The sequence below is a fragment of the Pteronotus mesoamericanus genome, unplaced genomic scaffold, assembly GCF_021234165.1.
Source record: "Pteronotus mesoamericanus isolate MK-2021 breed Mesoamerican mustached bat unplaced genomic scaffold, CSHL_Meso_final scaffold_174, whole genome shotgun sequence".
NCBI classification, from domain to species: domain Eukaryota; kingdom Metazoa; phylum Chordata; class Mammalia; order Chiroptera; family Mormoopidae; genus Pteronotus; species Pteronotus mesoamericanus.
The window spans coordinates 8658921-8675473 of NW_026555309.1; the positions used below are offsets into that span (position 1 = coordinate 8658921).

The 16553-nt window shown below is 34.4% G+C and overlaps 1 protein-coding gene across 1 annotated transcript in view; it reads right to left on the reverse strand.

Moving 5' to 3' along the window:
- The window catches only part of ARFGEF1 (ADP ribosylation factor guanine nucleotide exchange factor 1), a 104345-nt gene that overhangs the window by 70949 nt on the left and 16843 nt on the right, over positions 1 to 16553 (reverse strand). Inside the window, exons 2-5 of the mRNA XM_054590231.1 lie at positions 5390 to 5420; positions 4705 to 4861; positions 2729 to 2875; positions 1077 to 1256 (exon numbers count right to left, since the gene is read on the reverse strand). Of these exons, the coding sequence (XP_054446206.1) occupies positions 1077 to 1256; positions 2729 to 2875; positions 4705 to 4861; positions 5390 to 5420 (515 nt within the window). The remainder of the gene's footprint in view (positions 1 to 1076; positions 1257 to 2728; positions 2876 to 4704; positions 4862 to 5389; positions 5421 to 16553) is intronic.

The window sequence follows — 16553 nt, forward strand, 5'->3', positions numbered from 1 at the left end:
AACTAGAAAATACAAAGCCATGACAACTCAATGGATATTAAATGCAAGGTGGGATCCTGCATGGATGTTAAAACAGAAAAAAAAAAAAGACATTAGTGGGAAAATAGGTGGAATTCAAGTAAGGTCTGTAACTGACTCAATAGTATTATACCAATGTTAATTCCTGCTTGTGATCATTGCAAAGTGATTATGTAAGACGGTGGCATTAAGGAAAGCAGGATAAAGAAGATCTCTGTAATATTTTTGCAACTTCCTGTACACTTAAAATCAGTTCAAAATAAGAAGTTAAAAGATGGTTTTTAATTATGAAGACCTATAAATGATTCTCTAGCTGCTGGTCTCTTACCCCCACAATATATATTTTACCATTATGGATATACATTTTGTTTTTATTTTAAAAAATATTTTATTTATTTATTTTTAGAGAGAGGGGAGGGAAGGGAGAAAGAGAAGGAAATATGACGTGTGGTTTGTCTTTATTTTTAAAAATATTTTATTTATTTACTTTTAGAGAGAAGGGAGGGGAGGGAGAAAGGAGAGAAATATAAATGTGCGAGAGATACATCAATCTGTTGCCTCTTGCATGCCCCCAACTGTGGACCTGGCTCGCAAACCAGGCATGTGCCCTGACTGGGAATCAAACCAGCGACCTTTTGGTTTGCAGACTGTCACTCACTCCACTGAGCCACACCAGCCAAGGCTGTTTCTAAAGGGTTAATGAATAAATAATCGTATACCAGAATAGATCAAATTAGTTAGTTTTATATCTACATCACACTCATCTACTAAACTTGAGTGCAATAAAAATATCAATTCATAAACACCTCCATGAGAATGGTGGCAATCGATATCATTCAAATTCTACTTATGAACAATTAAAAACATATCTTATCCAAAGTCAAGTCAGTAAACCTCAAAACAAAATAGAACAATACCACAGATCTCTAGTAAGTAGGAATGTAAATGAAAGTCATTCTTCTCTACAGACACAAAACACTTCATTATATATTTCTGTATATTATGCCTGTGGTGTTCTATACAACCCCTCTCTGTCTCTCTCTCTTTTTAATACTTACTGCTTGGTTTTCCATTCGTGCGAAGATAACATTTAGCATCTGCGTAAGAGTAGCTTTGGCTGTTGTCTGATTGATGAGATTTTTGCTTGCTAAATAGATATTGTAACATGTTCTCACAGCTTGTAGTACAGTTCCTTCATGAATTTCTATGTGTTGAGATGTTACTGCAGTAAGTAAAGCCTTAAAAAAAATCCAAAAAACAAAGTTAAAGCAATTTTCTGCATCCTGAGTTTCAGCACAAAAATGAGTACTTTATATTAAAATTGAAGTTTTCAGACACTGTTATGACTTTCAGCTATACACTAACAGAATTTTTAGTATTCACTTAACAAAATTTCTACCCGCCTTGATTGAACATAGCATCAACTGTCAAAATATGTTTTCCTCATTCTGGCAATAAACAGTTCTCACATAATCCTTCCAAATCCAGGCCACTAGAAAACCAATCAATTAATTTGTTTTAACCTGTTTCACTTTAATATAGTTTACTTTTTAGACTATATTAAAGTTTGTCACAGTGGGGCACAGATATGCTTCCTATAACTGTTAAAATAGGTTGTCAAACTTTGGAGAATATACACTGGGTCTTACTCACTTCTAAATTTTTCTGAGATTCTTCTTATAGACTGGACTCATTAAACATGCTGTTATTGTTAAAAGATGTTTACAAATGTTTTACAATAAAGAATTTAATATAATCTTAATGTGAATCCCCCAATAAAGTGAGTAACTTTATGTGAATTTTCTTACACCAGTTTACTTGCAATTTCTCAAAAGCAGTAACTCACTCTTTTCACCTTTTCTGTTATACAATGCTATGCAGAGAGAGCGTTGAATATATGGGCGTATGCTAGATAAGCCATGGCTGACATGAAATTGCAAATGATAGGCCAAAGAGATTGAACAGCTTTTTTCACAATAAAGATATTATATGACTTATGAAGTCAATACAGCTATGAAATTGAAAGACTCAGAAGGGACTATAATCACACATGAAGGAACTCTTTATAAATGTAAGCAATGTCAAAAGTACTATCAATATAATATAAGAAAATTTTACTGGTACATAAACATATCACCACTACCATTAGCAGTAACATTAAGAATTCAATGTTTATAACCAACTAAAAACACAACTGAGTGATTTTCTTTGAAGGAGTTTAATCATCCAGGAATATAGCACAAACCCAGGACAGAGTTACCTGAGCAGGTTCAGTAGGTGGATAGATGCAAGTAAATCAGGAAAGCTGGTACATAAGGAGTCCACATGGTGAAGCATGGGTCTAGAGGGCAGACTACAAAGGGTACGGCAGTACAGCAGAAATTACAGGGGGTCAAGGGACTTTCACATGGGACCCTAAAGCTCAAAAGATGCAATATGTATGGTAAACATGCCAGAAACTGAAACACTCCAGTAGACTCTGGAGTTCCAACCCTAAATTGAGACCTTCAAAATAAAAGATTTGAAAATACAGTCTTCTAACAAACTGCTGGCATTCAACAACAAAGTTCTCTGATATAGGGTCTAAAAAGCACCCACATGACCTCTATTATAGCTGGAAAGCACATCAAATGACCTTTCCAAATATTTTTCAAGTAAAAGGTTTTTAAAAACTAGATAAAAAATAACAAATTTACTTTATATAATTTACCTTTATTATTTGCAACTGAACTCCTTCGTCTGTCTGAGGACCTTGGAAACAGCCACAAATTGTTTCGATAATTCTATCAATTAATTTTTTGCCTGGTGTTGTACTATCTGGAGCATTGCCAGTCAAGTGCCCATAAGCAATAAGTTTCTGAAATGGAGAAAGAAAAGAAAGATTCTAATCAAGCCAGCTAATATGTATAATAATTAAATATGCATTAATTTTACAACATATAATTATATATTCATATTAAAATATGTACATAAACATTATGGTATAATCAAAGCCAAAGCAATATCAACTTTTCACGAAAACTTTATTAGCTATAAATGTGTGAATTATTTACATTATAATAACCAGAAAAAGAGAACAATAACTACAACAAAACCATCAGGCGAAACTTTGAGAAAGCCTGGCCTAGGAACTTGTCTCTGATGAATTAGAAGAGCTTACTGCTTTCTATCTAAATATTACTGATACTGCTTTAGTGAAAGCTATCTTCATTCATTTAAATGACTGAGAATCTCTTTCCAAATTATAATATATCTGTGAATATGCAGAAAACCTTTTTCTCTACATTGGCTGCAATAAATCACGGGTTTGTCAGTACATCCCTGGATGAAAGGCCTTAGATATTATAACTTTAATTTTTCAAGAAAAACAAGCCACAAATCAAATAAGTTTATCCTTAACCCATCTTAAGAACAAATCACTGAATTGTTAAATACATATAATCCACCAACAGTGAAAACACCTAAAAGGAGTAGAACCTCTCTATCTGGAGCTTTCTCTTATAAATATGTAAGGGAATCCATGTGTATAAGTAAAATAGAATAAAAGATTTAAGGAATTTTCCTGATACAAATAAAAGTCAGAGCGAAAGTCCAACAGTGAATACAGAGTTGGCCAAAAAGTCTGCATTTTTTCCCCATGAAATAAAAGACATGTTTTTCATTTTCATAAATAACTTTATTGATTTGGGTATTTTGAGTATGTTGACTATCTCTTGTGTGGTATAACGTGGACTGTTCTCAATGAATGTCTTGATTTGACTGCTGTCACCTTCAACTGGTCTATCCGACCACGGAACAGTATCCAGCGAGAAATCTCCAGCATGAGATTTTGTAAACCACCTTGTTCGATCAGTCACAGCACCTTCTCCATATACAGCACAAATCTTTTTTTGCATTTCAGGTGCATTTTTACCTTTCTTGAAATAATAAAGCATAATATGCCAAAAATGTTGCATATTTTCTTCCATCTTCAATATTAAAATGGCCACACAAAAATTCACCAATTTTGATGATTTTTTTTAAATGCATGCTGATATCACATTTGTCACAATACAATCTAACAAAATTGTTTAGAATGAAGTTAAAGATAACTAAGTGCTACTAGAGTCATCTTATAGAAAAAACCAAATGAACCTTTTGGCCAACCCAATATTAAGTTGTCAAAATTAACCTATTGTTTTATATAAAACAGCAGGCATTTAGTAAAATCATTTGCAAATAATGATGTATGTTATCATCAGTGTGGTTCTTGCGTTTCACTGATGGAAAAACAGACCAACTCAAGTAAAGATTTTGTGTTTCTAAGCTAACTCATGATTTTTGTAACCCTTAAACTGAAAACATTTTTTAAATCCTTACCAGAAGACATGCTTTGAGAGGGGATGGGAGGAAGAGAAACAGATGTGAGAAAAACATCGTTCTGTTCTCACACACTCCCCGACTGGGAATGGAACCCACAACCCTTTGGCCTACGAGATGACGCTCCAACCAATTGATCCATACCAGCCAGGGCTAAACTAAAAATATTTTTTGCAACTGTTATTATCTCTCTTGAATATAAGCAACCATTTGGTTTCTTACCAAAGAGAATTTTAAAGGCTATCACGGAAAATGTGTGAATCAATTGTAATGTTTAAAAACACATTTCTAGTAGATGGTTTGTAGCTAAATCCTTTTTATGCATACCTGTAAACAATCTAGAGATGTACTAACTATGCGGGGACATTTGGACTGGCAGGCCAATTCAAAAGGTAAGAAGTACTTGTCTGCTTCGATAAAATTTGTCTTTGATTTCACTGGTGGAAGGGTGCTTGATCCAACCTTTGAATCTCCATGGGGAGGACTAAAGGAAAGAGAAAAGTCTGATTAGGATGCCACATTTATCCTATTGATGATAAAATCATATAAAAACACAGAACTTCAGTTCTAAAAGAAATTTTGCTAAACTAGTCTTCATCTCCCTTATTATTGCACAAGGAAACCAAGCTCAGAAGTTAATTGATTTGCCAAAGATCAAACACTATTGGCCAGAGCTGTGATTAAATGCAAGAAAATAAAGAAATTAATCATCATTTAGGTTACTAAATAATTCAATATTTAGTAATCTTCCTAAATATGAATCAAATATAAACTAAGACTTTAAAACATATTTGTGTTATTTCAGAAATTCCCTTATATACTTAGTGAGATTTTTGTATTTGTAAGTATCCTTACAATTATATTTCTTAAAAATCATTTTTAACATTGACTTTATTTTACAAAGCACATGGAAAAAATGTGCCACACTCAACTACAGACAACTGTATTATTATTTTGACCAAAACTGACAAGTTTGCAAATTATTTTTACTAAATAAAAGAGCCTCACTAACCTCTGTTTTTCAGTTTCCACTTTTATTTCATCTGGAGGGGGAAAAGCATACATTAGAAAACTTGACAACAGAAAGATCATTAAGTAATTTGATTACAGGTTACATAAACTAATTTTTAATATCTATACCAAATTGGGAAGTGTACAAATTCAAAAAATACTAAAATTCTATTGCAGCTGAACATATTAACTTACACAAATAATTTTATAAAACAACAGGAGAAATATAAATTAACAACAGTAAGAATAGGTATAAATGCAGATTACTAATTCTCAAAGCATTTCCTTTTCTTAAAGTAGGCATTCTCTTTTTTTGGTCAAGGAACCATATACATTAAGCAACCTTGTATTCACTGATGCAATTGAAGTGAAAAATTCGTTCTACAGTTATCAGGGTAAACTTATAAAACAGTGGTTCTCAAAGTATGGTCCTAGGACCAGCAGCATCAGCATCACCAGGCCCCACACCAGACTTTCTGAATCAGAAACTCTGAGTGTGGAGTCCTGCAATCAGTGTTTTAAGAAGCCTTCAAGGGGATTCTGATATACCACAAACAAGTTTAAGAATCACTTCTATAAAGTGGTTAAAAGAAACAAGGGGAAGACAGGTGGTTTTCAGCCCTTGTCCACAGCCATTTATTGTACCTCTAAGACTTCTTAGACTAGTATTTGCATCTATGTTGAAAAGGATTTCCTTTCCAATTTTCTCAAAATACAATGAATGTCCAGTAACACAGTCTTTGGGAAAACTCTCTCTTTCAATAAATTAGAGCTGGGAAACAGTGTACTTCAGGATGGCCTTCAACAACAGAATCAAGAAATAAACTAACTTTCAATTATTAAAGAAAAAAATCTAAGAAAAAAATTAATGTATAAAATTAAAAAGTAGCATACTCAACCTAAAAGCCACAAAATGCTTATTGTGAAATGTTTTCCTATTAAAGTCAGAATCATGACAAGATAACCACAAACAGCAAAATACTTTTGATATTATTCTGGAAATACTAGACAGCGCACATACACAATACTGAATGTGATAAGAAAAGCCTTATCTTATCACTTTAATTCACTCTTGAAGTGCAATAAGATAAAAATTGGATGCTGGATTTGTTTGTTTAGGGATATTTAATTTTTTTTTTTTAAACTGTATAGTCATAGCCCTTTAAAAAACTATTAATTGGAATTCTTTCAGGAATTATTCTCTCTACCATCAACTCTCCCGATCCCTTCAGAATCATTTTTATAAAAATTTGATAAAACCTTAGGAACACAACCACTACATTATATATAGAAAAAAAGGTTAAAATTGGATAAAATTGGTCATTGTGAATTAACATAAGTACAGACTTTAAAATATTTTGAAAACGTTTTATTCCTTTCAGGTATATTAAATAACTGGAACTAAGTTTACACAGTTGATGAGGCAAGGGCCTTGTTTAATGAACAGAAAGGAATGATTAAAAATAACTGATTATATGTAAATTATACACCTGATTTCCTAAGTACATTAAATATTCCCTCTTTTACTATCAACTTGCTTAGTAACTTTGTTTTCCCCCACTGACAGAACAAATATAAACTTCAAAATAATACTTATGTGAATTCAAAAATTCTATTATTTATACACTATAAATGATTTACCTATCTTTCATGACATCATTTTGTTTTCTATTATAGTATAATTTGCAAGAACAGCAGCATTTACTCAATGCAAACTAAACTGGTAATCTAATGAAAGACCTCGAAGTCAAATGAACAGTTTTTAATAAACACATTAGGACTTGCACATCCCAAGGGTTATCTCCTTCAAAGCAGTAACTTGGAAGGTTATGCATCAATTACCATAATATTGCCGGTATTCAAAATATTTGTAAAATTCACTGTCTGCAGTTCTTTCTTCCCACTTCCTTCTTTTAAATGAATCATCTCAGAAGGAAAAATCTCTAGAAAGGGAATCAGATTCTAACTACCAATTAATCACAAGTGCCATGGAGCCAAGAATGGTAGGTGACTACAAAAGTACTTAACTTCAGCGATTCTGTGAACCACCTCACATTGTGTGTGTACAAGCACTATTCTAGAAAGAGAGTATATAATTCTCATTAGATTCTCAAAGAAGCATGTAACACAAACTATAAAGATGATACAGGATGAATTAAGAACAGTGACTTGGATCAACTATGGCAATAAATATGAAAGCAATTAAAAGAAACATTTATAAAATATTACCTAAATGTATGAGTAAGGGATTACTTTGAAAAACAACATTCCTTTGGATGTATGTATTCTGCTAGGTTTATTTTTTCAAATCCAATCAAGTGACTTTAGAATCACGTTTCATTATTTGAAGATCGGGAGATAGAGTGGAAGACTGTATTTTACAAAATGGTCATTATATTATCTCCATTCCACTTGCCCTTTTGTAAGTGCCCTTGCCTCAACTCCACCTAGGGATAGAGCCTAACTTCTCTCCCCTTGAATCTGGAGACTGTCCTTAGAAATTCATTATAACCAATAGAATGCAGCTGAAATGACCATGGACAACTGCCAAGATTAGGTCAGAAAAGGTCAAGCAGCTCCTTCCTGATTTTCTTGGAATACTATGTCTCCAGATACCCACTCTTGTAACCCAATGGCCCTGATGTCAGAAGCCCCAAGCTACATGAAGAGAACATATAAGAAGTTCACTCAACAGTAGTTCATCCAGCTGAGTTCAGCTTTCAAGTCATCATAGCCTGGGCGTCAGACATGTGAGTGAAGAAACCTCCAGAATATTCCAGTTCCCAGACATTCACATCTCCCCTGGTCATCTGAGTCTTCCCAGTGGAGGCCCCAGGAACAGCAACATGCCCCATCCGAATTCCTGACACACAGATAATCTGTGATCATAATAAAATGATCACTATATTACATCACTAACTCTTCGGTGGTTTATTACACAGAAACAGATAATTGGAACAGAAAGAGTTAAGAAGGATTCAGGAGGTTTGAAATAACTCCCTGGCAAATGGGAGAGAGACCTGAGAAGCACAAAAGCACTCCAGGAAAATGAAAAGTTTTTCTAATGTCCTTAGATACTGATTAAGGAAACCAGATGGTTAAGACGTATCATGCTTAATAAAATGCAGCTACAACTTGTCCTCAAAAACAATCCTCCCATAACATATTTAGCCTCAGAATCTAGAGGTCCTACGCAAAGTGAGTTTGCAAAATTATGACTAAATTACATATAAACAACTGATTTCTATCGAAGTAGAAAGTAATTTAAAACAAAATACCGGAGGGTTCCAGTCAAGATGGCAGCGTAGGTGGAAGCCGCACTCATGTTCTCCCATGACCACATCAAAAGTACAACGAATAGAAAAATCAACCTGTTTTAACTATCTGAACACTAGCTGAACTGAAATGAAGGATATATAGAAGCAGCCAGGTCGAGACTGGAAGGAGAGGCAGAGACATGAAACAAACTGGCTGCACTCTCACATGTGGCAGTTGAGAATCCAGAGCAATATCTCAGTTGCAAAGGTGCCCCCTGAGGAATGAGGGATCTCAGCCCCACACAGGTTCCCAGCCTGGAACACCAATGGTGAAAAGAGGAGTCCGCATAACATCTGCATGTGAAAATCAGGGGGGATTCTATGTGGCAGGGTGCAGGAAACCTGACACCCTCTTAAAGGCACAACACACAAATCCTTTTTCTCAGGCACACACCCTGGACTACAGCAGAGGGTGCCAGAGTCACAAAGGGAGAGACTGAGTTGTGTGGCTTCAGAGCTAGAGCTGGAAAAATTGCTGCCAATATTCCTTTGTTGCGTTCTCTTCCCAAAGGGCCCGCAGGCACCACCTTTCCTGGTTTGGGCCCTTCCCCCACACAGCATTAGTCTGGTGAACTCTACTAGCTCCACCCTGAAAACTATGAGGCCCTGTCCTAACCCAATTCCCAAGGCCTGAGGCTATAAGGGCAGCAACCAGACTGGGCCTGTGTTATGCCCATCTTTAAAAAAAAAAAAAATCTCTCAAGGACTTCAGGTCCCGTTGGAGGAGGTGGCCAGAGACACACAGGGAGAAACTGAGTTGTGTAGATTCAAGGAACTTAGTGAGAACTTCAACAGATAGCAAGTATAAAAAAAGATATAGAAACAATAACCGAACTAGTCAGAAATGAAGAATACACTAGAAGGAATCACCAGCAGATCAGAAAAACAGAAGCTCGAATCAGTTATTTGTAAGACATGGTAGCAGAAAATAACCAATCAGAGCAGAAAAAGGAAAAAAAAAATTTCAAAATGAGAATAGTTTAGGAGACCCCTGAGACAACATCAAGTGTTAACAATATCTGCATCAGAGGTGTACCAATAAAGAGAGCAAGGGATTGAGAACCTGTTTGAAAAAATTATGGCTAAAAACTTCCCTAACCTGGTAAAGAATAAAACAAAACAAAACAAAAAAAACCCCCAAAAAAGGAAGTGCTGAGGGTCTCAAAAAAGAAGTCAAAGAGGCCCACACAAGACACATCATAATTAAAATGGCAAAGATTAAAACCAAAGAGAGAGTCTTAAAAGCAGCAGGAGAAAGACAGTTGCCTATATAAAAGCTCCCACAAAACTGTGAGCTGATTTCTCAAAAGAAACTTTTCAGGCCAGAACAACTGACATGAAAAATATTCAGTGATGAAAAGCAAGGACTTAAAACCATTAGTACTCTACCCAGCAAAGCTATCGTTTAAAACTGAAGGAAAAATAAAGAGCTTCCCACACAGGAAAAGGCTAAAGAAGTTCATTACCACCAAACCAGGATTACAAGATATATTAAAAGAACTTCTTTAGGAAGAAAGAAACATAAATATGAATAATAAAATATAAATAACTACATGTAAATGGGTTAAATGCCCCCATGAAAGACAGGGTAGCTGAATGGATAATAACACCATATATACGCTATCTACAAAAAACCCAATTCAGAGAGAGACACAAAGAGTAAAAGGATGAAAAGAAGATATTTCATGTAAACGAACACACAAAAAAGCAGGGGTAGCAACATATCATATCAGTCATATCAGACAAAAAAGACTTTAAAAACAAAGGCTATAATAACAGACAAAGAAGGATATTACCTAATGATAAAGGGAGTGATCCAACAAGAGGATATAAGCCACGTAAACATTTATGAACCCAACATAGGAGCACCTTAGTATATAAAGCAAATATTGATGGATATAAAGTGAGAGACTGACGGTAATACAGTCATAGTAGGGGACCATAACATCTATATTAATGGACAGATTTTCCAGACAGAAAAATCAACAAGGTAACAGCAACCTTAATTGGAAAATTGGACCAGGTGTATTTAAATTCTACTTATAGAATATCTCATTGCAAAGCAGCAGAATATACATTCTTTTCAAGTGCAAAAGGAATAGTTTCCAAGAGAGACCACATGTGAGGCCACAAAACAAGTCTCAATGAATTTAAGAAGACTGACACCAGATTAAGCATCTTCCCAGACCACAATAATATGAAACTTGAAATCAATTACAAAAAAAAAAAAAAAAAATCAAAAACTGAAAAACACACAAACACATGAAGGCTAAACAACATGTCACTGAACAATAAATGGGCTGACAGTGAGATCAAGGAAGAAATCAAAAGGTATCTTGAGACAAATGAAAATGAAAACACAACAACCCAAAATTTATGGGACACAGAGTGAAGCCCTCCTAAGAGGAAAATTCTTAGCAATACAGGCCTACCTCAATATTTGAAAAATTTCAAATAAACAATCTAACCTTATATCTAAATAATTAGGAGGAAAAAAAAGAAACCCAGCAAACAAGGCCCAAAGTAAGAGGAAGGAAATAATAGAGGCAAGAGTGGAAATAAACAAAATAGCCTAAAAAAATTTCCAAAGATGAATGAAACTCAGAGCTAGTTCTTTAAAAATATAAACAAGATTGATAAAGTTTTAACCAGCCTCATTAAGAGAAAAGAGACAGGACTCAAATAAATAAAATTCAAAATCAAATAGGAAAACTAACTACTGATTCCATAGAAATACAAAGACTTATAAGAAAATACCACAATCAGCTGTATGCCAACAAACAGGACATCAGGAAGAAATGGATTAATTCCTAGAAACATACAATCTTCCAACACTGAGTAAAGAATAGAGAATCTGAAAGACTAATTACAATCAATGAAATTGAATCAGTAAACAAAAACTCCCAACAAACAAAAGTTCTGGACGAGATAGCTTCACCAAACATTAAAAGAAGTAACACCTACCCTTCTCACTCTAGTCCAAAAAAACTTAGACCAGCATTATCTTTGTTCCAAAATCAAACAAAGAAATTAAAAAAAAAAAAAAAAGGGAAGGAAGGAAGGAAATTATGGGCCTATATCTCTCATGAACACAGATGCAAACAACCTTAACAAAATAGCAACAAACCAAATTCAGCAATATATTTTTTAAAATCACACACCATAATCAAGTGGGATTTATTCCTGTAACATATGGTTGATACAATATCCACAAATCAATTAATGTGATACACCAAGTAAACAAAGTAACAGGTAAAAATTATATGGTCATACCAATAAATGCAGATAAACCATTTGACAAAATTTAGCACCATTTATTATAAAGACTCAGCAAAGAAGGAATAGGGGAAACATACCTCAAAATATTTAATGAAGTCCATATGTCGTAAACCCATAGCTAACATGCTCAACAAAGAAAAGCTAAAAGCGGTTTCCTTAATAACAGAAACTAGACAGGGATGTCTACTTTCACCACTTTCATTCAACATGTATTGGAAGTCCTAGAAACAGCAATCAGAGAAGGGAAAAAAAGGCATTCAATTGCAGATGGCAGGATACTGAATATAGAAAGAATCCTAAAGATTCCACCAAAAAACTACTAGAACTGACAGTGACTTAGGTAACGTACAGGATACAAAATAAATATTCAGAAATTGGTTGCATCTTAACACACAATGTGCTATCAGAAATAGTAATTAAACAATCCCATTTACAACTGTATTAAAAAAAAAACAAAACCTAGGAATAATCAAGGAAGTAGAAAACCTGTACTCAGAAAATTGTAAGACATTGAAGAAAAAAACTGAAGATACAGATAAATGGAAGCACATACTGTGTTCATGGATATGAAAAATTAACATCATTAAAATGCCCATACAACCTAATCTATAGATTTAATGTAATGCTTATCAAAATACCACTGGAATTTTTCACAGAACTATAACAAACAATTAAAAGATTTATATGGAACCACAAAAGACCCCTGAACTGCCAAAGCAATCGAGAAAAAAGAACAAAGTTGTAGGTCTCATGCCACCCCACACCTGTCAGAATGGCTATCACCAATAAGTCAACAAACAACAAGTGTTAGTAAACACATGGAGAAAAGGGAACCTTGGTGCACTGTTGGTAGAAATGCAAATGGTTCAGCCATTATGGAAAACGGCATGGAGATTCCTCAAAAATTAAAGATAGAACTACCTTATGACCCAACAACTCCACTTCTGGGTATAAGAGGTCTGTCCAGAAGGCATCCAGCCATGTAATACGAAAAATAGAGAAACTTACTTAAGAAGATACAAGATACAGAAAACACGGTACATAGGGCAATGGTGCCTCAGTCCCCTTCAAACCAGCAGCTGCCCTGTCATATTTTCCTGAACCTCATCGATGGTCTGAAATTTCTTCCCTTTCAAGGTGATTTAGTTTTGGGGAAAGCTAGAACTCACAGGGCACCAATTCTGGGCTGAATTGGGTCTGAGTCACCTGGGTGATTTGCTGTTTCGCCAAAAAACTATGCATAAGATCTGATGCACGAGCTGGTGCATTGTTGTGATGAAGCTGCCAGTCACCAGGTGCCCCTACATGTAGCCTTCTGAATCATCCAGACAGTTTCCATGGAGAAATGTTCAAACTTAATGCAAAATTTGATGCAGATTTGTTGCTCTACTTGCTCAGTCATTTTGAATGCGACAGCTACACAGTACACATGCTCACTCAACAGCATCTACTGACCCCACTGACTAGTACAGTGAAGTCATCATTGTTTACGCATGTATATTCCAGTCTCTTTGGCTGCCAGGTTACATTGATGTAACACAAACTGTTCTCACATATTAACAATGACTGGACTTTTCCCGGACAGACCATACACACACACACACACACACACACACACACACACGTATACATATATATACATATATATACATATACACACATACATATGCACATATATAGACATATATACAAGTATATCCAAAAAAACCAAAACACTAATTCAAAAGATATATGTTCATTGCAGCATTCTTTACAATAGCCAAAATATGGAAGCAACCACCTAAGTGTCCATCCATTGATGATTGCATAAAAAGGATGTAGTATGTATATGTATATATATATATATATATATATATACACACACACACACACACACACACACACATACACATATATATAATGGAATATCACTTGACCATAAAATAGAATGAATTCTTATCATTTGTGACAACATTGAAGGACCTAGAGGTTATTGTGTTAGGTGAAATAAGTTCAATAGAGAATGCCAAATACCACATGATTTCACTTATATGTAGACTCTAAAGAACAAAATAAATGAACAAAACAGAAACAGACTCATTGAGAAAAAATTGATGATTGACAGATTGGAAAGTGGGGGTATATAGGTGAAAAAGGTGAAGGTATTGAGAGAAAAAGGTGAAGGGATTAAGAAATGTACATTGGTAGTTACAAAACAGTAACAGGGATGTAAAGTACAGCATAGAGGGTACAGTCAATAATATTGTAATAACTGTGTATGATACCAAGTAGGTACTAGACTTATCAGAGGGATCACATTGTAAATTATAATTGTTTAACCACTAGGTTGTACACTGGAAACTAATACAAAGTAACACTGAATGTCAGCTGTAATTATATAATTTAAAAAAAAAATTACTTTCCATTCCAGACTTTATGTATAAAATACAAAATAAAAACCTCCACTGGATTCAGATCAAGTGCCAGACTAATGACACTAAAGTATTAAATATAGGAAAACCAAATTAAAAAAAAAAAAAACCTCACTAAGTGAAATGAGCATCTAGAAAAATCGTGAATTATGAAAATGATCCTTTAACAGAACTTAATATTTAGATACAAAAGAATGCAGTGGCTATTCACTATTAACAACTTGCAATGACTACAGTGAAAATCAATAATCACACTTACTCTAAGTGTTAATATTCTTGGTAAATAAACAATCAGACATTTAATAGATTCTGCTCAATATAAGATAAAAAGAAGGAGCAGCAATGGAGACATGGCAAGAACTGCACTGTAAGTCAGGGTCCTGTGCTGTATTTCAGGCCAATGATTCAATCAATCATGCCTATGTAATGGGATTGCAACAAAAACTCTGGACACTCAAAGCTGGGGTAAGCTTACCTGGTTGGTGATATACAAGTATATTGATCCGGAGGGTGGGTGATGCGTCCTTAGCACATGAAAGCTTTGCATTTGAGCTCTCCCAGACCTTGCACTATGGGTCTCTTAGGTGGTCCTGATTTGTATTCTTATAAAACTGTAATCCAAACTATAGCACTTCCCTGAGTTCTTTTATTCTAGCAAACCTGAGGGGATAGTGAGAACCCTGGATTTGTACAGAGTTGGTTAGAAGGGTAGGTGGCCTGGAGACTCTGGAACTTGGGGCTGGTGTCTAAAGAAAGCACAGTTTTGTGGAAGACTGTGCCCTAAAGTTGTCAAATTTGAGTTCATTCTGGGTTGTTAAATATCAGAAATGCACTGCACAAACAAGAACAGTATAGAAAAAGAAAATACAGATGAATATCATTCATGAATATGAATGTAAAAATCCTCAACAAAACATTAGCAAATAGAATTCAGCAACCTCTAAAAAGAATCATATACCATGACCAATTGGGATTTATTCCAAGGATGCAAGGCTAATTCAATATTCAGAAAAAATCACCAATGTAATCCACCATGTAAACAGGCTAAGGAAGAAAATCACATGACAGTATCAACTGATGCAGAAGAAAATTCATCTAACAAACTCAATGTTCTTTCATGATGAAAACTCTCAGCAATCTAGCAATACAAAGGAACTTCCTCAACTTTTAAGAGTAGCTACAAAACCTTTAAGTTAACACCAAAAGTAGCTACAAAACCATTAAGTTAACACCAAACTTAATGGTAAAAAATAGACTGTTTTTCCCCAAGATCGGGAACAAGGGACAAGTATCTACTCACACCATTTCTATTAAACTTTGTACTGAATGTCCCCGTCAGTGCAACAGGCAAGAAAAAGAAAGAAAAGGCGTGTAGATTAGAAAGGAAAAAATAAAACTGTTCTTATTCATAGACGACATGACTGTCCAAGTAAAAACTTCCCATAAAATCTAGAGAAAAACTCTCAGAACTTGTAAGTGCATTTAACAAGGTTTTCTCTCCCTTCTCTTTCTCTCTCTCTCTCTCACACACACACACCAATAAAATTTCTATATAGCAACAAATGGAAACCAAAACTTTAAAAAAAAAACAACACTTTTAGTTTGTTCCTTCCAAAATGAAATTCTAAGATATAAACCCAACAAAACATACACAGTATATATACTGAAAGAAATCAAAGAATAACTAAAACACAGGAAAGACATATCATATTCACGAACTGGAAGACTCAAATTTGGGAAAATGTCAATTCTTTAACCCACTGCCAATCACAATTCCAGCAGAATTTTCTGTATATAGAAAAAGGAGAATTCTAAAATTTACAAGGAAAAGCACTAGAATAGACAAAATAATTATGTTACAGAATAAAGTGGGAGGAAACGCAATATCCCATTTTAAGACTTTAAAGTTAATAATTAAAACAATGTGGTATTGGAGAAGGAATAGACACAGAAACCATTAACAGAATAGAGTCCACATACAGACCACAGAAATATAGCCAAATGATTTTTTACAAAGGTGCAAAGGCAATTCAATGAAAAAAGGATAATCTTTTCAATAATTGGTTTGAACAATTAGACATTCAAAAGTTAGTAGGTTGGAATTTATCAAGATTAAAAACTTTTGTTCTGGAAAAGGCACTATTAAGAAAATGAAAAG